At 41.5% G+C, this 20,828-nt stretch overlaps 3 protein-coding genes across 4 annotated transcripts; 2 read left to right on the forward strand and 1 right to left on the reverse strand.

Annotated features, from left to right (window-relative positions):
- The first annotated feature begins 1,449 nt into the window (after nucleotides 1-1,449).
- On the forward strand, nucleotides 1,450-10,518 carry LOC125014836 (probable polypeptide N-acetylgalactosaminyltransferase 8). Its single transcript, XM_047596282.1, has 11 exons — nucleotides 1,450-1,830; nucleotides 2,170-2,503; nucleotides 2,723-2,889; nucleotides 3,869-4,055; nucleotides 4,817-5,014; nucleotides 5,156-5,270; nucleotides 6,518-6,703; nucleotides 6,851-6,988; nucleotides 7,130-7,222; nucleotides 7,346-7,516; nucleotides 9,357-10,518. Exons 1-11 carry the CDS (start codon nucleotides 1,653-1,655, stop codon nucleotides 9,474-9,476), a joined length of 1,887 nt encoding a protein of 628 aa, XP_047452238.1. The 5' UTR covers nucleotides 1,450-1,652; the 3' UTR covers nucleotides 9,477-10,518.
- A 1,007-nt stretch (nucleotides 10,519-11,525) lies between these two features.
- ribc2 (RIB43A domain with coiled-coils 2) lies at nucleotides 11,526-14,201 on the forward strand. 2 transcript variants are annotated; one of them, XM_047596287.1, is made up of 7 exons: nucleotides 11,526-11,759; nucleotides 11,852-11,933; nucleotides 12,340-12,633; nucleotides 12,733-12,851; nucleotides 13,500-13,706; nucleotides 13,787-13,953; nucleotides 14,037-14,201. In XM_047596287.1, the coding sequence occupies exons 1-7, from the start codon at nucleotides 11,643-11,645 to the stop codon at nucleotides 14,104-14,106; spliced, it is 1,056 nt and encodes a 351-aa protein (XP_047452243.1). In that variant the 5' UTR covers nucleotides 11,526-11,642; the 3' UTR covers nucleotides 14,107-14,201. The 2 variants fall into 2 exon arrangements, with proteins under 2 accessions (XP_047452243.1, XP_047452244.1); XM_047596288.1 differs by having other exon boundaries at nucleotides 11,527-11,759; nucleotides 13,506-13,706.
- ada2a (adenosine deaminase 2a) lies at nucleotides 13,965-20,445 on the reverse strand. The gene is made up of 10 exons (XM_047596286.1): nucleotides 20,146-20,445; nucleotides 18,602-18,932; nucleotides 16,999-17,218; nucleotides 16,204-16,417; nucleotides 15,967-16,094; nucleotides 15,776-15,866; nucleotides 15,556-15,664; nucleotides 15,228-15,385; nucleotides 14,956-15,158; nucleotides 13,965-14,861 (listed from the first exon to the last, which is right to left on the reverse strand). The coding sequence occupies exons 2-10, from the start codon at nucleotides 18,900-18,902 to the stop codon at nucleotides 14,771-14,773; spliced, it is 1,515 nt and encodes a 504-aa protein (XP_047452242.1). The 5' UTR covers nucleotides 18,903-18,932; nucleotides 20,146-20,445; the 3' UTR covers nucleotides 13,965-14,770.
- Between the last annotated feature and the right edge of the window lie 383 nt (nucleotides 20,446-20,828).

The raw sequence follows: 20,828 nt of genomic DNA on the forward strand, positions 1-20,828 counted from the left end.
GAACCTTAAGTATACACAAAGTTTGGCCTCTCTTTGAAATGTGAAATTAGTTCAATTGTAGTTCTAATAAAAAAATAGTAACTGTGGATAACACCAGTTGCGCTTCACCTGCCATGACAAGTCTCAATGTCTGCTCATTTTGACCCTGCAGCTAAGCTAGTCTGATGCTGTGTGGTGCTAAGTGAGCAGCTTGTAGCATGTTAGCTTGCGAACGTTTACACTTAGCTACAGTCACTGCTGTGCCAAAAACAACGAACAACTCTTTGTAACATGATGAACACTTTAAAGAATTTTCCAACATGTGTTCAGTCTCTATTCATTATTAGACAAATTGAATGCATCCCAAACAAAATCACGCTAACTTGAACACTCACCTAAAACACACACACACAACTGCCCAATATGTTAGATAAATAGTTTGTTCGGTATTTTAACCGAACAGATTGCCCATGCTAGTGTAGCTTATCATAAAAAAACAACAACAATGCAGCCAGAATGATCCCAAATTTAGTTTATCCGTCCAACTCATCAAACACATGCCAGCATTAATGTTTGAATGTTGAGTTTTCCAACATTGTTTATGTTTCCGTATATTCACTATTGAAGCTTAATTACGTTAACATTTAGATACAGTCATTGTTGTGCCCAATAAAAAAATACTATTTATCTATTTAAAATACAAAATGTTACTGTCTGCATTGCTGTTAAGCATTGAAAAAGTGACGTAAACCTGGATTAAAAACATGCTAACATATTACATAGCATTACCAAACGTGTTGTGGTAGTATTAAAAATAGTTTCTGCTTGAGCAACAAATGGCAACAAAACCCTCATGTGGTTTTCAGGTTAAACTGGTTACTGCCTGAGTCTCACTTCATCTACTCTCTCTCTCGCTCTCTTTTTTTTTCTTTCTAAGTTTAAGTCACTTAATTAAAGCAAATCTTACCTTTCTGGCACTTTACACCTTTCTTATATTAAAATGCTCCCAATAAGTGTATGGCACACTAAAAAGTAAAAAGAAATCCACCAGGTGTTGGAACTCGCCAACATTAAATTCTCACGTTTCTGGTAAAAGTCTGACCAATAATTGTATTAGTGCCAATAAAATGATCTGCCAGACTATCAAGGTAACTGAACGTTACCAGGGCATTTTATTTTATAGCACATACTGAATAGAGTTTTATTTTATTGATTAGTTAATTTTATTCAATTTTATTAGTATTCTCTCTTGATGCCCCATCAATCCGACTCCACTGACCCGTTTCACTCCTCAGCCTCCACCTTCACTTTCCCACCGCATGCGTCAGGAGAGGAGGGGAGCGTCTAAGGTCAGGAATCGGGGCGGGTTGTTCATGTTCAAATTTTAACTACGTCCTGTGCAACGTGCCAGAAAGACAATAATTAATTTAACCTCGTTGCGCTCATTTTTAGGTGTTTTAGTTTTGCTCTGATCCTCCCTTCGTTTCAGGGACATATGCGCCTAATATGGGCAACAGAGGAAGTCGGCGCACCGTGCTCGGTAAACTTGGAATCGGATTTACATACTCATCATGTCGTTATTAGGATGTACCTGCCCGTCCAGTCGGTGCAGAGCTCGCTGTGCGAAAGTGTAAGTGGCGCCTGGGATTTTATTTCCTACCTGGGGACTCTGCATGAGAGTCAAAATGAGAATCGCGTCCTTTAAGCGGCCGGTCATCATATTGGTGGGGCTGGGGTTCGTCCTTTACGCGGGCATGTTCCTGAGTAGCGGGTATGTGCATAGATCGGAGACTAACACGGGTCTGGACCCATCACGTTTTTCTGACGTGGAGGAAGGCATCAGAAATATCCGTGAGTTGAAATTAATATTATCTCCAGCTCTTTTTCCAGTTCTTCTTACACACACACACACACTGAGAATGACGATGTTCCAATATAGAAGAAGAAGAAAAACACTGCATCTTTGCAATTTATAAAATTTAAGTAAATATTTAATTTATAAACATTAAACCATGTTCCTTTTCTCTGTATCTGTGTTTTGTGAATCCAACGCTGTGTCACAAACTTCCCATTTTATGTCACGCAAGCTAATTTCATTTATCCCATATACGACTTCACAAAATGCAGATAAAAAAGGATGTTGTTCACGTTGTCCTTCCCCGTTCTCTTTCATCTGTTGAAATTGTGCAGACAAAGTGCTAAGAGATTTCGAGCAAAAGCAGGAGGCCATGCACAAGATGCTCGACGATGAAAGACGAGCAAAAGCTGCAGCTGTCCAACAACCAGCCGTCCAGAAGGAGCCAGAGGAGAAACAGGCAAATATCCAGCCCCATGAAGACGCTCCGGCAGAGAAAAAATCTGGGAAACTGTTTCCTGACTCAGCCCTGTTCAAGGAGTGGGGGGAGAACCTGCCAGAGGATGAGCAAAGAGAGGCACAGGGTCTGTTTGAGAAGTATGGATATAATGTTTTTCTCAGCGATCGCCTCCCTCTTAATCGAGCCCTTCCAGATACCAGGGATCCAAGGTATAACTTTAATTTCAAAATTTCATGCTGTTTTAAAAAAAGCTGTCATTCACGTTCAGGCACACAAAAGGTTTACAGTACTTCACCTGATAAACTCCGCCCACTTTCATGTTTTGCCATCATGGTGTTCAAATGCGTTGTTTGCAGTTCACACGGTTGGTCAAGTTTCCCACCCAGTCGGCCACGGTCATGTTTACATGTCACTCTCTTTCTGAATAGGTGCTTGAAAAAGAAATATCCAGAAGATCTTCCAAGTATAGGAGTGGTGTTGATCTATCTCGATGAAGCCCTGTCCATCCTGAAAAGAGCCCTGCGCAGCATCATAGACCGCACCCCGAAACACCTGCTGAAGGAGATAATAATGGTGGACGATAACAGCTCTAATGGTTGGTCGCTTGACTGTTGGCACACTATGCTCAACTTATCTGATATAAACATGTTGCATGAATTTTTCAGTGGCAGACCAGCTGCTGAGAGCTCAAATCAGGTATTATAAACCTATAAGCATACGGTCCTTTATTTTCTTTCAGTTTGATAATTATTGGGTTGCTTTGGGGTTGTGTATGAACATATATATTGATGTAATTCTTAAAAAGACATTGTTAAACTATGTTAAATATAACTTTGGACTCGCACCAACAAGCTGTCAGACACTCCCTCACCCATCCCTTTTCAAGCACGGAAAGCATCAGGCTCTAGAGTCACTGCCTGCTCTGTCTACTCTTTGAGCAACAGGTCTGGCTCCGTAGAGAGGACCTGCTCCATTTGCAGACATGGAAACCTCATCTTAAGCTAACAAATATCCACACAATCATTCACTGATGATTATTTACAAAGGTTTGAATACGTACACAGTGCTCTCCCTTCTTGGATGCTTGTAACCTGCGGTTTTGTGTCATTCACAAGGCTATACTGGGTTCTCCAGTCTAGCCTTGCAAAGCATTCTTTTCATTTTCACTGTCTTGCCAAGAGTTAAAGTAATAATAAATGTTATAGCCAGCAGCTTATTAGAAAATCTTAACACTGAAGCTGAAACATGAAATTCTGCCTGCCTTTAAAAGCTCACTCATCAAAGCTATAGGTTCTTTAATTTCAAAACAAAACATGTGGGGTTACAATTTCAGTTTAAATTTTCATACTTGCCTATTTTTAGATAAGCAAATGGACTTCCTGAAATCTCGCCTTGTTATCTGAGGAGGCAAGTTTAATTTTAACTTTTCGTTAATCCCAAGGCTGTAAATGCTACTTGTGTTGCACTGGACTGCAAAATACCAAATGGTGGCTGCTCTGTCTGCTTTGCATTCTGGGCTATAATGAAAATGTTTAGTGTTTTCCCCTAACCGTGTGTCCTTTCTGTCAATTTAGAGGACCTAAAGGAGAACCTCGATAATTACGTGAAGTCCCTTGAGGAGCAGAACCCAACTCTCAAAATTACGAGAGTGAGGCACAATACGCAGCAAGGTCTCGCCTTCGCCAGAGCCTCTGGGTGGAGGGCTGCCACCGCTGACGTGGTGGCCATCTTGGACGCACACATTGAAGTCTACGAGATGTGGTAGGAATGTGGCAAAATTCTGTTTAGTGTTTTCTCTCATCATTGCCACGCAAGATAACTTATGACGCTAAACGGGTTACCACCCACGCTACATGCACATAGTTGTTTCTGCTTCCAATGAAATGATATCACAGTGTGCCTGGTTTTTGTTGAACCAGGAAATTACCTTTTGAGATGCACTGTTTCACGTGCCTGGTGAATCACTGTCTTTATCAGTACAATCTTATCTTCCTACGCTTGTTCTCCGTGTTAGTAGTGGCAATGAGAGCACCACCCAGACCGGCAAATCAAAGCCTTCAAAAACCAGAATTGTTCATGAATGAACAGAATCTATTGAATCGCTCCTTAAAACAAAAGACCTTTTCATTTGTGCTGCTTTCCACAAACTTTTACAAAGAAGCTTCTGCTTTTGTTTGAGATGGTGTTGTTGATGGAGATGGTGTAGTGGTGAGCATGGCAGTGGTGTTTGCCGAATTTCTCAGACAATAAATAAAGCACTTGTCTATGCAGAATATATACTTAGATATAGATATCGCACCAAGAGAATATGTATTAGTGGGATGTCTATGATTCTGACCCAAATTCAAACCTATCTCATTGCTTATTTGAAGATTAAAATAAGTTAGCCCCAGTCTGGCATCTTAAAAATAATAAAAAAAAAAAAAAGTACTTATATGAGCCACTTGTTTGATAGAAATCAAAGAAGTCTACTGTGTGAAGGTTTAAAATATGTCATGTGACTTCTCTTCCACTCATTTCAGGGCTGAACCACTGCTGACGCAGATCAAAGCCGACCGAACTGTGGTGGCTTCTCCTGTGTTTGACAGAATCAACTTTGACGATATGAAGATTGTTGAATACGTTTCATCAGCTCACGCCTTTGACTGGGCCTTGTGGTGCATGTACGAGGGGTTTATGCCCGAGTATTACAAACTCAACGACAGTTCATTGCCAGGAAAGTAAGTTAAAGTGAAACCTCTTCAGATTTACAAAATCCTGATGCTTATGCTGAAATGAGGCATTTAATAATGTAATAGTGGTGAATATTTACATGATCATCTCTGTCTAGGGATGTTAAATTACTTCTTTGTTCATTTTAGGAGTCCATCCGTCATGGGGATCATGGTTGGTGATAGAAAATATCTGGGAGAAATTGGAGTCCTCGATGAAGGCATGAAAGTGTACGGTGGAGAAAATGTTGAGCTGGGAATACGTGTGAGTAAAGCTCATAATTCAAATCCTAACTCCTAAATCTAATAAAATGGAACACATCCAGTTACTGTTAATTTCAGAGGTTCTGAGATACAAACATCTGTATGATTCATCTTTGGCAAAATTAGAGTCAAATTTTCGGCAAAACTTTCAGTTGCCATTGTTGAAGGTGAAGCAGGAAGTATAAATAAAAATTAACGCAACTGGCCACAAAAAAATACATGGCTGTGACTACTGTTTTTACAGAGTGAGCCAGACTGACGAGTGCACAAGTATAAATGGCTCGCACCAGTGTAGGCTATGTGCGTAGGTTATGGCCTCTAGCTCATTTAAAGCAGTGCTGTAAATGAGAATTTACTCTCTCAGGGTCAAAGCAAGCTTCACACCTAGAGCTTGCTACAGTGCGAACTTTACTCTGTTAGCAGTAGGGATGAGCATCGATCCAACTGGTTCCATTCATCAATATCATTAGCCTTCATGCTTATCGATTCTTTTTGTTCCAAATCTTTACATTCCACATTGTTTGCAAATCGCCATAAAATGAAAGAAAAAAAAGAATCTTTACATTGAAATACGTCATTTACATCACGTGGCGCTCACATGATGACAAGGAAGACGTGATGGCAGAGAGACTGAAGCGTTGTGGCTTTACTTCACCAAAAGGGACTGTAACAGCACAACGTGCAACTTCTGCAGCGCCGTAATTTCAAGCAAGGGAGACAACACCACCAACATAGGACATCAAATTCAGGAAATGCAACACGTTCGACAATCTCCGGTCAACGAGTGTAGCTACCGCTAAGTCTCGGCAGAGCAGAGCCAGTGAGGATGCAGTCACCAATTTCCTTTTTGTTTTCTCACACAAGCGCTTATCTGTTGTTTAAAAACTCAATAAAATTGTTGTTGTTTACACGAAACCATTATAGACCAAAAATTCACAGGATGAGTTCAACAAAGAATCGCATCGATAAGTAGAATCCATTATGGCATCGTTATCAGTAAAATCTTATCAATGCCCATCCCTGGTTAACAGTACTAACTGGAGTTGGCATTTTGAGAAAATTATCTTTCTTGCCATGGTTTTGGTGAGAATATACCATACGTTATCTGTATGGTTCATGTAAATCTCTAGATTGCAGGCAGTTAGCATAACTTATTCAGAAAAATGGCACGTTCCTCAGTGATGCCTGATCCGTGACCATTTTTATTGGTTAGCATGAAGTTATATTTGGGGATTTCTGCTCATGTAGGTGTGGACATGTGGAGGCAGTATCGAAATCGTTCCATGCTCCAAGATCGCCCACATTGAGAGGAACCACAAGCCCTACATGCCTGACCTGGCTCCCGCCATGAAAAGAAATGCCCTGAGGGTGGCAGAGGTCTGGATGGATGATTATAAGCACAACGTCAACTTGGCTTGGAACCTGCCATTTGAGGTACAATAAGTACAGTATATACCACATTCAAGTGTTCACATTTATTTCTTATTTAGCTTTTAACGTTTTGTGGCATGGAAACTATGAGAAACTCCCCTTTAATTTCTTAAGCGATGATACAACAGGCCATTGTCTTTTGCCTTGCAGAATCATGGAATTGACATAGGTGATGTATCAGAGAGGAAGAAACTCAGAAAAAGGCTGAACTGCAAACCTTTTAAATGGTACCTGGATAATGTGTATCCTAAGTTGGATCCCTGGGACAACATACTTGCCTATGGAGGGGTAAGTTTACTTTTATGTTCTGTTTATAATGTGTGAGAGAGATATTACTGCAAGATACGGGGCATATGCAATGCCACATGAGCCTTTGTGTTTTTATGATACAGCTATGTCTGTCATAAATTATGCTCCCTTAATCAACAGATGAAGAACCTTGATGCTAATATGTGCTTAGACCAAGGTCCTGTACCTGGTCACACACCCATTGCCTACAATTGCCACTACTATGGACCTCAAGTAAGTAGAGCAGCTATACATGTGGTTGCCAAGTATTTTGATTATGGTGCTTGATCAGAAATCCTCTGTGTCACCGACGGATTATTTAAATGCCCAACGCTTTTTAACCTTTTCTTTATTAAGGTCACGTATTACAGAGGAAATGGTGAGCTGTACATTGGCGGCCTCAAGTCCCACAAGTACAATGACAACCGGTGTATAACTGACATGGGAAACAAAGAAACCGAGCCTGGCCTGTTCAACTGCAAAGAAGCTATGCAGAAAGGGATGGGAATATACTGGGACTTCAGTCAGGTACTACGAAATAAAAAGGATTTAAAAGCAGTTTAAAAGGCAGAGAACGGCCGTGCTCGCAGGTGTTTTCAATGCCAATAGTCTTGTGGAGTGCTTTGACATTTTAGTTGTCTTTGAGTTTTCTGTTCAGACTAATGTGTAACATTAACCAGGTGCTACAAAGCTGAAAAGCCTTGAGGATGAACTGTAATAATATTGAGGTCAGTGCTCATCGTTTAAGGCGAAGACAACCCTGATGGCAACTTCACAGGCACCACAGGGGTTCAACTGATTCCATCAAGTCTGATGTTCTGTTTTAGGATTAGGTGAAACAATCCCTTAATATCTACCTGAGGCATGAGTGGTAACAATGCATCCATAGGAGTGGTTTCAAGACTGTGGGGTGCGAGAAGTGAAAGCTTAATTGGGGCACCATCCTTCGATGATAGGTCCACAATACCTCCAGAGGACTCATTGTCAACACCTGGTGTCCCAGGTGTGCACCGATCTGTTTTCAACCCTTCTGGCATAAATTTCGGGGCCCAGGAGGGATCTTGTCTCTTCACCCAGAGCCACCGACTTGCTTCTTCTGCTGATCAGAGCACAAGGTCTGGTCTTGTTATGGCAAAAGCCTTTGACTCAGATCTACCGCCAACTTCCAGTCACGTGCCCCTCAGAGCTTGCAGATGTCCAGTGTGTATGTACGTTGCACCTGGCTCCGTACCTCCTTGAATGAACTTGCTTGCATATGCAGGATGGAATAATGGAGGAGACAGGGCATTGATCTTTGCCCATCTGAGGATGCAATTGTGGCACCAGGTGTAACTGCCTTTTGACAGGCCTGTCTTGCAGCCAACCAGGATGTGTTTAAGGTGAAAGGGAAGGACAGAGGGAGCACGTTCTCCATCATACGTGGACATCATACATGGATCGTAAGATGAAGCTGGTGTGAAATGCTCCCATGCCCAACATCTCCATATAGAGGGGACTTCCTCCTCTCAGCTCCCTCCCATCTCATCCACTGCCCTTGGTTGGCTTGTGATACAGCCTTTGCACACCTTGTTGCCTGATTTTGCCAATGCACCTCTTCAAAGACCAGATGTCTGCACTGAGCTGGAGCTGTCTTCTGCCAGGATGGGCTGCTCTCTCCTAGGCCAAGGCTTCCTATCCCCTGCTGCACAACGCTAACAATGTCCCTTCTGGTGCCCAGGGTAAGAGCTGTTAGAGCTATACATGGGTCACGGGATTCTGTTAGTGTCATTTCCAGCCTTATTTTGGAGCATTTGAACTCCTTTGCTAGCCTGGAAACAGGAAACTCCAGAAAGCCTCTTCCATATTGGCCAATGATGCTAAAGTATCTGGGGAGTCCCAGCGACTTTTTGGCAAAAGAGCTACCCAGCCACTCGAGTTTCTCAACCTTTGAGATTGGGGCCTCTTATATGGTAAGAAGACATATCAGCCTGGGTAGCAGCCCAAACTGAGACACCAAAGCTTCAGTCCTCCTGGAAACATGGTCTACAGTAGTTGACACTCTCGAGGCTACTTATGGTATCCTGCTCAAGCTGGTCCACTTGCTCTGTAAATCAGATGTGATCCAGTAAACAAGACATAATTTTTAAAATTCTCCATACTTATCTCGGTCATCTGGAGAAAAGAAAAGTGATTTTTCCTGATAAATTATGTTGAGAGCACAAAATTAAGTCACTGAAAAACACAGCGAGCACAGCTGTTCTCAGATTGGGTTAGGGTTAAATATATTAGAAATAAATATAGGAGAGACAAATTGTTATGAACAAGAAACGATGACTGTGTCTAAGGTGACTCCAATGATTTAAAATCATTTATGACATTTCTTTTTCAGGGGAAAGAGATAAAGAACAGGCAGACGAAGAGATGCCTGGAAATAAAGGACCAAAAACTGATAATACAGGAATGCTCTGGCCAAAGATGGGAGATCCAAAATGTAATCAAACCATTTTAAAGCCATGTGTAGTAGACCAACAAGAAATGCATTTCTGCTCAATATGTCAGTGAGCACCTAGATGAAGAAAATAAAAAAACGCACCATTTGTAGGCGAGGAAAAATTAGCGGGAATGAGTGTAATGATTATTATTTATTTTCCGCTTCTTTTTTTTTCTTTTTTTTGGAATAACTACTTAGTTTAACATATTTAAAACCGAAAGACGACTAAGTACAAATGATGTTAAAGCTACTCTATGTGTGCATGGTGGTTTTACAGTAGAAGAACTGGCTGGACCATCCTTTCTATCTTTAGAAATACCTGTTAGGAAACATGATTGTGAATAGATACTAGATACCTAGATACTATTATTGTTCATATTGTTGTTAATGAATATTAGATAAAGTTGAGTTTTGGTGGGACATTTGCCAAATTAGGTTGTTTGAAAAACTAAACGGTACCTTAATTCGTCTGTTTCTGTGTGTATTATAATATGAAAAAGGGCAAGTGAAGGTATAAAACAGAAGTGCAACTATTGCAGTACAGGCTGTACGAGTCATGAAGGTCACATTCACGATCGAGTGTGGTCACTCTGGGTATGCACAGCATTGTTGGCTGATTTATTGTGTAATGATAACAAAAGATGGCGTTTTTCAATACTACTGGTTGAACAGGTTTTTATTCAGGCTTTTGTGACCGTGGGACTTTGTTTGAATGTACTGATTTGATTTTTCAATGCCTTTTCAATGCCTTATTTACTTTTTATAAAAAGGCTTGAGGGCAGCTTATGACTCACACATTTTTGCTGTGCAGTTGATTAATATGTGTGTTGTAATGGTTAATTATTTTCTGGGTATGCTAGATTTTTTTGTGTCTTCTTACATGGTGTAGTCTTAGACACCTCTGTGCCAAGAAAATAAAGATGTATTTTGAACTTTATTCAAAAATGTACAGGGGGTGGTGCAGCACTCAGGTTTTATTTTTTACATGTGTAGCCTCCGTGGGGGTCTATATGAAACGTCATCTAATTTCATTTTTGAAATAAAACAAATTAAGAAAGTAGTTGACTTTTGTTTTTGTTTTGTTTTTCTTTTTCTAAAAACTTCAAGCAGAGGAAAAAAAATCAGCTGATGTATGATGAATCAAGTTTCCTGGGTGCTCTTTTAATATACGGGGCTTGGCTGTTGTTACAAAGCTGCCTGGAAACTAAAGAGTATAACACAGATACAAACAAACCGATATGCAAACTGGTATGCACATGATGAATGCCTCAAGTCTTCAGGGAGAAGGTACCAGAGCCTCCGGGGTCGCTCCACAAGGCTGTCAAGGCGCTAAACTCTTCCACCCGCCCTCTGGGCTGCTACACACCCATTATAACCAAGGACTCTATGTCAGCTTTTTATTGCACTTAAAATACTCATAAATATCCGTTTTTAAAGGGAAACATGTATACATGGTACATGGTGTATTTTTTTAAAAAACACTTGTCTGCATACTCCATGTGAAGAATTAAACAAACTGCAGTATGATACGGCTCACAGCTCATTTGTATGAATATAAATGCTGGCATTGTTAATATTTGTGGAGTCATGGTGTCTTTTTACCTTTAGAAAATAATCTCAAAATGAACACCTGTTGATTTTGTTGGCAAATGTGCTTACTCCCATGAACACATCAGCTTGGGTTTCAGTTTGTTTTTGTTTTTCAAATAAGGAACAAAGGATATGCAAAGCTGTCTTGTTTGCTTGTTTGCTAATTTTCATGTAGCATGAACATGTAAATAGTCTTTACGCCAGGGAGGAACGAAACGAAAAGACCCTCCAATAAGCAGTAAGAATTATCTAACACGCATGCTAATTCTGATATATATCATTTATTTATTTAAATGAGGTGTTTTACTTTTAGATTGTTTAGAAAAGACAAAATAGGAGCAACTTCACCTAGCATCTTTAGCCTCCATGCTCCACGCAGCAGCTGTGTTCTCATTGGCTATCGGGTGTGAAAACGAGCCAATCCCAGACGCCTGCTCAAACATACCGGAAAACGCCGACATCTTACGAAAACTCACGACTGCTCTGGTTTCCTAGCAACGGGTGTGTTTGACGTGAAAGTTTTGCCCCTCATCTCCCGACAGCGCACAAGAGTCCGTTTTTAAGTTTAGAGATCATTTAGAGAGTAAAAAAAAAATGCCCAACGTCGAATTAATCTCAGAGCGTGTGGCTAGACTAAGTCTGGAGAAACGTCGAAGCGCAGAGGCTGAAAGACAAGAACGGATTTTTAACGATAAAGTGAGGACCATTGGGGTGAGTGCTGCCTGTGGTAGAGGATGCTAAGCTAACAACTGCAGGATGCTACGTTTGGAGCCACTACCTGCCTGCACCTGTCTCTTTTACAGGTTGACAAGGAAGCTATAGACAGGCAGCTGGCAGAGAAGAAGAAGCGAGAAGAGGCAGTAAAAGCGGAAGAAAACGCTTATAGTGAGTTTCCCCATTAACGTTTCCTATTACATCACGTGGTTACGGCCAAGGAGTGGCGACAGATGATCACGGAGATTAGCCGCATTAGTTTGAATCATATGATTTAATACAGTCTAAACTACAAAAAAAACAATCAAACTAACAAGTGAAGATACGCTGTGCAATTGACTGTAGCAACAGATTTGAAAATGTTGGTAATTTTCTTATATGTAAACAAAAATAAACAAAAATACACGTAATAAAAACAAAATACCCACATAAACAGACAGACACACAAATCCCAGCCCATAAACAGAGCAGCACATCACCCAAAAAATAATAGGCATACCCTCTGTTGTGTGTCTGTTTCACATATTAGGATAGTTTTATGGATAGTGTTTATATTTTATATGTGTTCTCTACACAGATGCCGATATGCTCCGGAATACCAAGGTAGCTTGTATTCTCCAAAGAAAGGAAGCAAAGGAGAAACGTGCAGTGGAAAAAGCTATTGCCACCTACAGACATCCGCACACGCAGCTAGGGAGCCACAGGGAGGACGACCCAGCCCACAGTGATGTACAGAAAATTCTCCCAGGCCTGGTCGGTGAGGACCCAGAAAGTAACAACAGGCTGCAGAGACAGAGGGAGCAACTCAGAGAGTGGCTCATCCAGCAGCAGGCTGAGCAGGCGGCAGAAAGGCATCAACAAAAGCTGGAAAGTAGGGTTTTCTTTTTGTATATATATATATATATCATACACGATACACATGATGATACAGACTGCACAAGCTCACTTCATGTTCTCTGCTGGAATTTAGAGCAGCTCGATGACCAAAGCAGAGTAGAAATGGACAACAAAGCACTGCAACTTCAGAGACTTGAGATGGAGAGGAGAAGAGCAGCGTTCATCGCCACTAAAGATTACAATCTAGCCAAGGTTAGTTATTTGCGTCACTGTTACGAGAAGGTGATTAAACCTGTTTAGACAATGGAAGGTAAAACAGCGACATGTCAGTGCAAATGTCTGATTCATGTAGCTTGAACGACCTTACCTTACCCCAACCTTACGAAAGGGTTCTGTCACTTGACCTAGACCTGCATGTTTTCACTTTGAGTTATTTCTTACTTAGAAAGTTAAATATATTTTGTTTTTATTTGACTTGAACTTAGCTACCCCCATCAGCCGTAACATGATGACTGCTGACAGGTGACGTAAATAGCATTGACTATCTTGTGACAATTCCACGTTCTGCTGGGAAACCTGGCATTCGTGTGGATGTTACTTAGACATGTACCACACCTAGACCAGACCAGACGCCCTCACCCCATAGCAATGACACTCCTTGATAGCAGCAGCCATCCCCAGCAGGATGCAGCCTGGCACAGACATACAAACATAGCTTAGTAACAACTCAAAAAAAAAACAAAAAAAACATGAAGAACAGCACAAGGTGTTGACCTTGTTCTCTAGATCCCAAGCTAATCAAGTGTCTGTGGGATGATCCACAGAGGCCCCTCTCCTCAACCCATAGGATCCAAAGTATAAGAAGTAAGAATAACACGTTTTTTTTCTGCATCTGTGCAGGCAAAGGTCGACGAGAAGCGTCGCCAGGAAGGGGGACGTAATGTCAAGGAAAACCACTTGCAAGGAGAGCAGACAGGTGGAGATACTGGATGCAGCCTCAGTGTGGTGGGAGTCCCCGGGCTTTGTCCCAGTCGTGATAGGAGAGCCCCATCTGGGAGCTTGCAGCAGAATCTTCAGTTCCAGAAACACCAAATAGATGAGAAGAGGGTAAACAAAACACAGGTCCTTTGAAAAGCACTGCACGCGAAATTCATCTGCATGTCTGACTGACATCTGTGCATCTACAGAGGATTGAAATAGAGAAGGAGAGAGACGAGCAGCTCCTCGATCGCGTTCGCTTGGACTCGGCTCGTACAGCTCTGCTACTAGAGAGGCAGCAGGCGAAACTGAACAAGCAGCTCAGGCAACAGCTGGACAGCGCCAACGTCCAACTGGCCGAAACACACAAACAACAGTCAGTAACAATTAGAAAAACCAGGCTCTTTTATTACATTCTGCAGTCTGTATGTCATCTCACTCGGTTTAATTCATTTTAAGGAAACCGGACATTGAAAGAGGATGTATTGATGACAGCTTCTTCTCAAAGTTCAACACCTGCAGCAGATGATCCGTGACACCTTCCACAGCTGAATGGTACTTGGCAATGATGCTACCGGAGATAAACACTGAATAAAACCAACCGCTCAGTTCATGTGCCCTGCCTATTTTGTGGCTGTGTGAATTGTTCCATTATCTTCTGCTTATCTGGGTTGTGAATTGTGTTTTTCTTTATTTAAAAGTCTTAAAATTACATTCACATAAAAATCATATAAAACTGTAAAAAAAAAATCACCAGTGTAGTATTTCCAGTGTAGTTTTTCAAAGCTCACAGGATTTAACACTCATTTATTTAATCTATTTTTAAAAATCTACCTTTTCCACTCTTACAAACCACAAGCACACCACAGAGAAATAAAAACAGCAACTCAACCACTTAAACAATGCTCTGTTGCACTGTATTGAATCATCCCAAAGTGCAAATACTCCTTAATTAAACTGGACAAATAAGCCTTTTAAGACTTAGAGTTGTTCATGTAATCGTTGACATGTTGTGGGTTATTTAACAGTGAACATTAATCTATTTGGACTTTGTTCTCATAACTAACCCTGTTGTCTTGTATTTGCCCGAAAACCTGCTCATCATTCTGTAGCTCACCTGCACCTGCGCCTGCTCTTTCTTAAAGAGTAGCATGAAAGGATTCAGGATTACCCTACAATTTTTTTTTTTACTTCTAAAAGATGTTGTTAGTGACAAACTTATCCCATCGTCTTTGCCACAGGGCCAGTGCCACCTCCTGTTGCTTCGGAGTCAGAGAACTATACCTGAAAAGACAGACGGGCACATGTCAGAGCAGTGCAACAGCGCGTGTGTGTGCGCACACTGTTGAATTGTGATCACATCTCAACTGCAGCTCACCTAATGGAGTTTATAGCCAGCTGTTTAAGAGACCCTATGTTGGACCTAATGCCACCAAATCCCACAAAAGCTTCATAGAAGTCATAAGAGAGGCCAGAGGCTCCGAACATGGCCGGGTCGTCGGAGCTGATGACCACCGGGTGATTTTCTGCCATCAGCGCAGCTGCCGGATGGTTCCGCATATCTTTAACCAGTTTCAACACCTGAATAAGAGGATGTGAAAAAAAAAATCAGTTTGCCGGAAGAGATAAGATTATACAATATCAGCATACCTGGTTGGAGATGGGGCACACTTCCAGAGCCACTCCTCTCTTCCTGGACAACTCTTTGGCCACTGGGTGGCGAGGCAGAGCAAAGCCATGGCCGATGCGAGATGTGTTAAAGAGAAGAGCATCCATCATGTTCTGATCCACATCGGTGCCCTCAAGATCTGTGCAGAGGTGAACAAAATGCATAATGTTTTGAGCTGCTTCTAAAAAAAGTGAGTGATGAATCTTATATTTGCACTCCCTTTTGATTTATATCTGTAACCGAACTACATTATTGATGATTAGAATCTGAAAAATCGTGTTTGGTCACCTCCAGTGCAGATGAACTCACCCGTCTCGCCAGCATGAAAAAAGAAAGGAAGCGTGACTCCTCTTTGTGCAGGTAGCGACAAGGCATCTCTGAAATGCCACAGGGGTTTCCCTTCATCCTCCCGACCCACCTGTCACGATATTATATCAGGAAGTTGTTCTCAGTAAATTAATACTTCCTGCGATCTGTATCTGCAAAATTTTTGAAAATCATTGGAACAACTACTGCTGCTGTCTCTCACCAGGTCAAAACCAGCCATGATATCTGGGAAGTTTCTCCGCAGCTCCATGGCCTCCTCCACAACTTCAGTCAACACGGATGTATTTACTCTCCTGAAGCACAATTACATCAATATGCCATTACTGTCAGCTGGTGCGACATTAAGCACACTGAGAATTAACTGTTTAGATGTTAAATGTTTAGAGCAGTCACCTGTGGACTGTTAAAATAATTCTCACTCCAAAGAAGTCGGGGTGGTTTGCTTTGAACTGCCTGGCGATGTCCTGGTAAGTCTTCAGAGTCCAGTCCTTTCCATGAGTGGTGCCATCCAGCTCATATATCTGAGTACCAGAGAAGGCAGTGCATCAGTTACAACTAATGAACATACAAGTAAATGCACATGACACGTCAGGCACAAGAGGGACAAGATAGAAGAAGCGACTACTGTACCTCTGGGAGTAGAGCCCGCAGTTCCAGATACATGACGTTGTCTGTGTAGAATTGTTCGAGGCCTTCGTAGAAATAGTCTCTGAACACAGGAGCGTATGTGACCAGACCCAAAATTGACAGGAAGGTCTGTTCAAACTTATCCCACACCACACCCTGACTGGGGTACGCTGCTTCGGGATCCTCGTCAGTGAACAGTGTCAGGTTTCCTCTGATGCTGAGTGTCAGTATGAAGACAAGGATGTGATCAGCATGTGACTCCTGGCGCATGTTAAAGACACTTTACAGTATGCAACAATTTCTTTCTTAAAACTACTGCATAAGAAAAATCATACATTTATCTGGGAAAACAATAACAGTGAAACAGTGCACCCTTGTGGACAAATCAAGCTTCTACACATAATTAATAGCCATGTGTTTACACTTAGCTAAATAAAAGAGCTCTCTTCCAATATCCTGGCTCAATGTCACATCTTTAAAGGAAATCTGTACAATTTATATAAATGAATTCACGTTGCATTGCCATCCCTGCAAATAAAGTCCGTCTAAGTCTAAGTCTAAAGCCTATTTGCCTATTTAATTAAGGGATTGTTTCCCCTAAAAATACTTCCACTTTCCCTAAAGGTTTCAAGTAATGTACAGCAGCAACAGAAAGCACACACAAAATTACACAAAGTGGCTGCTGACAGAAGATCACTTCAAAGAGGGAAGAAAAGCAAGTCCAGATATAATCAGTTGTTTTCTTTTCAGCAACACTGCTTTACTGAAATCTTTGCGCCGCAGCAAAGAGTAAGTCACCTGTTGTCTAGATCTGTGGTGTTGATCATCTTGGCTCTGTGGCTTTCCAGGTGGATCCAGGGAGAGCAGTGTGACAGGGGTTTGGGCCAATCGGACGAGAAGATGAATCTGATGGAGTGGTTGTCGGTGACGCACATGTAGCAGTGAGGCCGATACGTCACGTTCTTCACCACCCACTCTACATCGACCATGGAGAAATCATGGACATGCAGGGCTCCACCTGAAACAGTCAATATTAGAATTGTGAATAAAAACAAAACAAAAAAAACAGTTTGTTAATTTACAAAGTTGGGTTTTATTTTTTTTTTCCACTAGTAGCAAACATTAACAACCTTCTCCCCTGTAACTCATATTTAGTTTAGTTTAATTGCATGGTTCCGTTCTTCTTTTAACATATGCATACATTTATCACATTTTGTGTGGTGTGATGTGTGATGTGGTGCAGGCGCTGTTTATCTACACGCAAACTTGCAACACTCACGCCCATATCTTATTTTTCACCGAAACAAGACGATAGCTGGCACCAACTGTTAACGTGTTTTATTTTGTACAACTGAAATGATAAACTGATAGTACTGTGGTCACTTTAACTCCTTGTTTTTATCCAGTGTGGCACTGTTGCACTTGGTTGTAAGATTGATGAGTGTTAATTGTCGTCCTGTGTCATTGTCCCATGTTATCCATGTCTTTGTTGTGCTTTTTTTATTGTTGCATTTGCTGCTAGTTGTACTATAAACTGCCTCCTGGGGACAATAAAGATCTCTTGACTTGACTTGAAAGAATATCGACATATACACCACTCAGACATAACATTATGACCACCTTCCTTATATTAAGTATGTCTATCATGTGCCTCCAAAACAGCTCTGACTCATCAGAGATGGTTTTAATCTTGTGGCTGATCGGTGTATGAGAAAAACAAAAAAAAAGCACATCAAATCTTCTGTTGTATTTGATATTGATAACTAAAATAACTGTTGAATATTCATATCTATTGTGAATTTACTGTGCTTTTATGGCCACAAGGTGTCATCGCGAATCAAACAAGCATCTCTGTTAAGGTCCAAAGTGCTCTGCACTCTGTTGTTATGTACGCTTTATTTGTGATGTTCATAAACTGGATTAGATTAGATTAAACTTTATTGTCATTGCATGTGGTAAGGGTGCATTCACAACAAATTGCAGCTTGGCATCTAACCCGTGCTGTTGTCAGAACACTGGTTATGCTAAAACAGCCCTGCACTAACTCTCCCCTTTATGACTGTTATGTTGACATAGTGTCAGAGATGTGGTGATTTAACTGGGTGCTTATTCTGGAGGACGATGTAGTTTGTAGGGCTGTTAAACTGCAATGAATTAAACACCAAAGCATTTGGCCTTGCCTGCTGATTAATACGGGGTTGTCAAAATAATAGAAACATGCATCAACGTAACAGAAACATGTGTCTGTACGACACAATGCATTTCAGTTGTACTACAAACCAAAGCCTCAAACAGGAAAACACAGCTGTGAGCCTCCATGGATCTAAGATTTAGAGCAGGACTGTTACATATTTATATATTTTTGACTGAACTCGTATGCGAGTGCACTGTGGCTGTGTACCTTTAGGCATCATCTGCAGCAGGCTGAAGATGGGACTGGTCCTGATGAGGTGCCGGGCCTCGAAGAAGTGCATGGCAGGAGGAAAGTCCGCTTTCATGATCTCCTTCTGCTTCATTTTTAACAGGACAGCGTCCAGCCTCTGCTCAGCATCAGTCAGCACCACCTGCCCACCGGTCTGCATGTGGGCCTCTTGCTGTATCAGGGCCTCTCTCTGCCTGGGATCTGGGATGGACACTCCGCTGGTAAAGAAGCACAGCAGGAGGCAGACAGCTGCTTGGAGGTGCTGTGGCTGAACCGCCATAGTCCAGACAGCGATGGGTGTCGTATTAGGCTAAAAAGAGAGAAAACATGAAATGAGTCCAGCCAGTGGTTTAAAGCCAAACTAATAATAATAAAAACCTGCAGTCTATGCTTCTCCATTATGGTGATCCAGACAATACGCCGTTAATACAGACACCTATACCACAAGAGGTGCCACTTTAGTATTTCCGGCTGCTTCTCCATCTCCACGATTTTCAAATTGTTTGTTTTGGATCAATAGAGAATCAGTAAGGTTAACTGAGGTTAACTTTGGAAACACATGCATTTGTATCGGTCGTGTTTGGCGAAATGTCTGCGGAATTTGGAAACAAAAATTGGCAAAAAAGACACTGTGCCAGCTAACATATCTGGGCAGGTGCACATCAGCTACGGCGCTAGGCTCCGCGTAGGTGTATGTTAAAGGCGAATTTAGTTTAGCGCAAAATATATTACAAATCTGTGCAAGGCGGGAATAAGCCTTTACAGGCGTGTACAGGGTTCCACACCCGGCTGATTTAGAGTACTGTTGTGTGAGACATTTGTATTTATAAGCTTGTCAATCTGGCTCACTATGTAACAACCACCCAAACGCTAGACGGCACAATGTCTCTTTTGCTAGTCGTTTTAAACATTTTTGTTTCCACGTCCGGCTTCACTTTCAACAATGGGACGCTTCGCGAAATCCTCCGAACTCTAGAAATTACCAACTCAAATTATACCAACTCCTCGTACCTGCTAGGCTAACTCTTTATTGATCAAAATCAATCAATTCGAAAATCGCGAAGATTGGAGAAGCAGCCAGAAACACGCAACAACCAAATGGACCAATCGCAGCTCTTGCGCTCTGCCTTCTGTGTAATTACATCTCAGGAGAGGTCAGCGAAGTCGCTGGGCTGGGTAGGGTCTGCGTTAACGCCGTAGCCCCCTGCGTCACCTCAACGAAGAAGCATAAACTGCGGGTTAGTCTGTCTTTAAACGTTTTACTTTGGAGAACTGAAAACAGTTGTTCTGCACAAGGTGAGGTTTCAAAAAACACCTGCAGAATAGAGGAAAAGATACTAAGATGCTTGTTCCACAGCTGTTATTTCCACCGTGTTAACGGAAACTCACATCAAGAGGAAAATGATTAACAAAAAACACAAACTGACGAATATGTTAGTCACTGTGTTAATTTATTAAGGGGCATTTTTTACTTTATTTTCTTGAATACGATAAAAAGACAAAAAGAAGTGGGATAACGTTACCTTAGTTTAATCGTAGACGTGTCTTGTGAATGTAAAAACAAACAAAAAAAAAGTACGAAGGCTAGCTTAACGGCGGCCTCGTCTGTAAACAGTCGACTGGTCACTTTAACAAACAGAAAAAGGCTTTGTCGACGGTGTCAGCTATAAATAAAACGTTAATGCTTTAGTCAAACAGCGAAATAAATAGCGGTTCTATCGGGGACATAAACGACGTAGCGATTACACCGCGTTTAACCCATAGCAGAGAAATCATTGTGGGTTTGCGGAGTTGAAATTGTGTTTTTTTTGCCCCAGATTTCGCCTCGCAGACGCCTGCTGCAGCCAAGCCCCGCCTCCTTGCATGTGATTGGCTGAAAGCTGACATGCACTCATTTGATTGGCCAGCGGGGCGAAAAACAGTAGTCTGCAAGGCAACGATTAGGGATAACAGAGCACCATTATGTTGTTTTTTTCAAAAATAAATGGGACATTCATTATCATCATATGGGGACATTAAGTTTTTCATTCTGCAGTCGACCACGGGACAAAAACTGAACAAAGAACAAAACCTCATCAAATTCTACAGATAACTAATTCTGTCAGCAGTAACGAGCAACAACGTCACCAATTACCATGTTCTCCTTTGAGGACATTGACTTTTTGCAGTTCCGTCTGTGCACATTCATGTTCAGGTATTCAAGTTT

This window comes from Mugil cephalus, chromosome 10 (genome assembly GCF_022458985.1).
Source record: "Mugil cephalus isolate CIBA_MC_2020 chromosome 10, CIBA_Mcephalus_1.1, whole genome shotgun sequence".
NCBI lineage: Eukaryota > Metazoa > Chordata > Actinopteri > Mugiliformes > Mugilidae > Mugil > Mugil cephalus.

What these genes read in the sequence shown, in the direction of transcription:
- LOC125014836 (XM_047596282.1), top strand. Translation starts at nt 1,653, where the DNA reads ATGAGAGTCAAAATGAGAATCGCGTCCTTTAAGCGGCCGGTCATCATA. An exon ending in GGACGATAACAGCTCTAATG is followed by an intron (nt 2,890 to 3,868) that starts GTTGGTCGCTTG and finishes CTGTCAATTTAG; the next exon opens with AGGACCTAAAGGAGAACCTC. An exon ending in ACATACTTGCCTATGGAGGG is followed by an intron (nt 6,989 to 7,129) that starts GTAAGTTTACTT and finishes CTTAATCAACAG; the next exon opens with ATGAAGAACCTTGATGCTAA.
- ribc2 (XM_047596287.1), top strand. Translation starts at nt 11,643, where the DNA reads ATGCCCAACGTCGAATTAATCTCAGAGCGTGTGGCTAGACTAAGTCTG. An exon ending in GCATCAACAAAAGCTGGAAA is followed by an intron (nt 12,634 to 12,732) that starts GTAGGGTTTTCT and finishes GCTGGAATTTAG; the next exon opens with AGCAGCTCGATGACCAAAGC. An exon ending in AAGATTACAATCTAGCCAAG is followed by an intron (nt 12,852 to 13,499) that starts GTTAGTTATTTG and finishes GCATCTGTGCAG; the next exon opens with GCAAAGGTCGACGAGAAGCG.
- ada2a (XM_047596286.1), bottom strand. Translation starts at nt 18,902, where the DNA reads ATGGCGGTTCAGCCACAGCACCTCCAAGCAGCTGTCTGCCTCCTGCTG. An exon ending in TCATGGCTGGTTTTGACCTG is followed by an intron (nt 15,665 to 15,775) that starts GTGAGAGACAGC and finishes ATATCGTGACAG; the next exon opens with GTGGGTCGGGAGGATGAAGG. An exon ending in TTTTCATGCTGGCGAGACGG is followed by an intron (nt 15,386 to 15,555) that starts GTGAGTTCATCT and finishes ACCTCTGCACAG; the next exon opens with ATCTTGAGGGCACCGATGTG.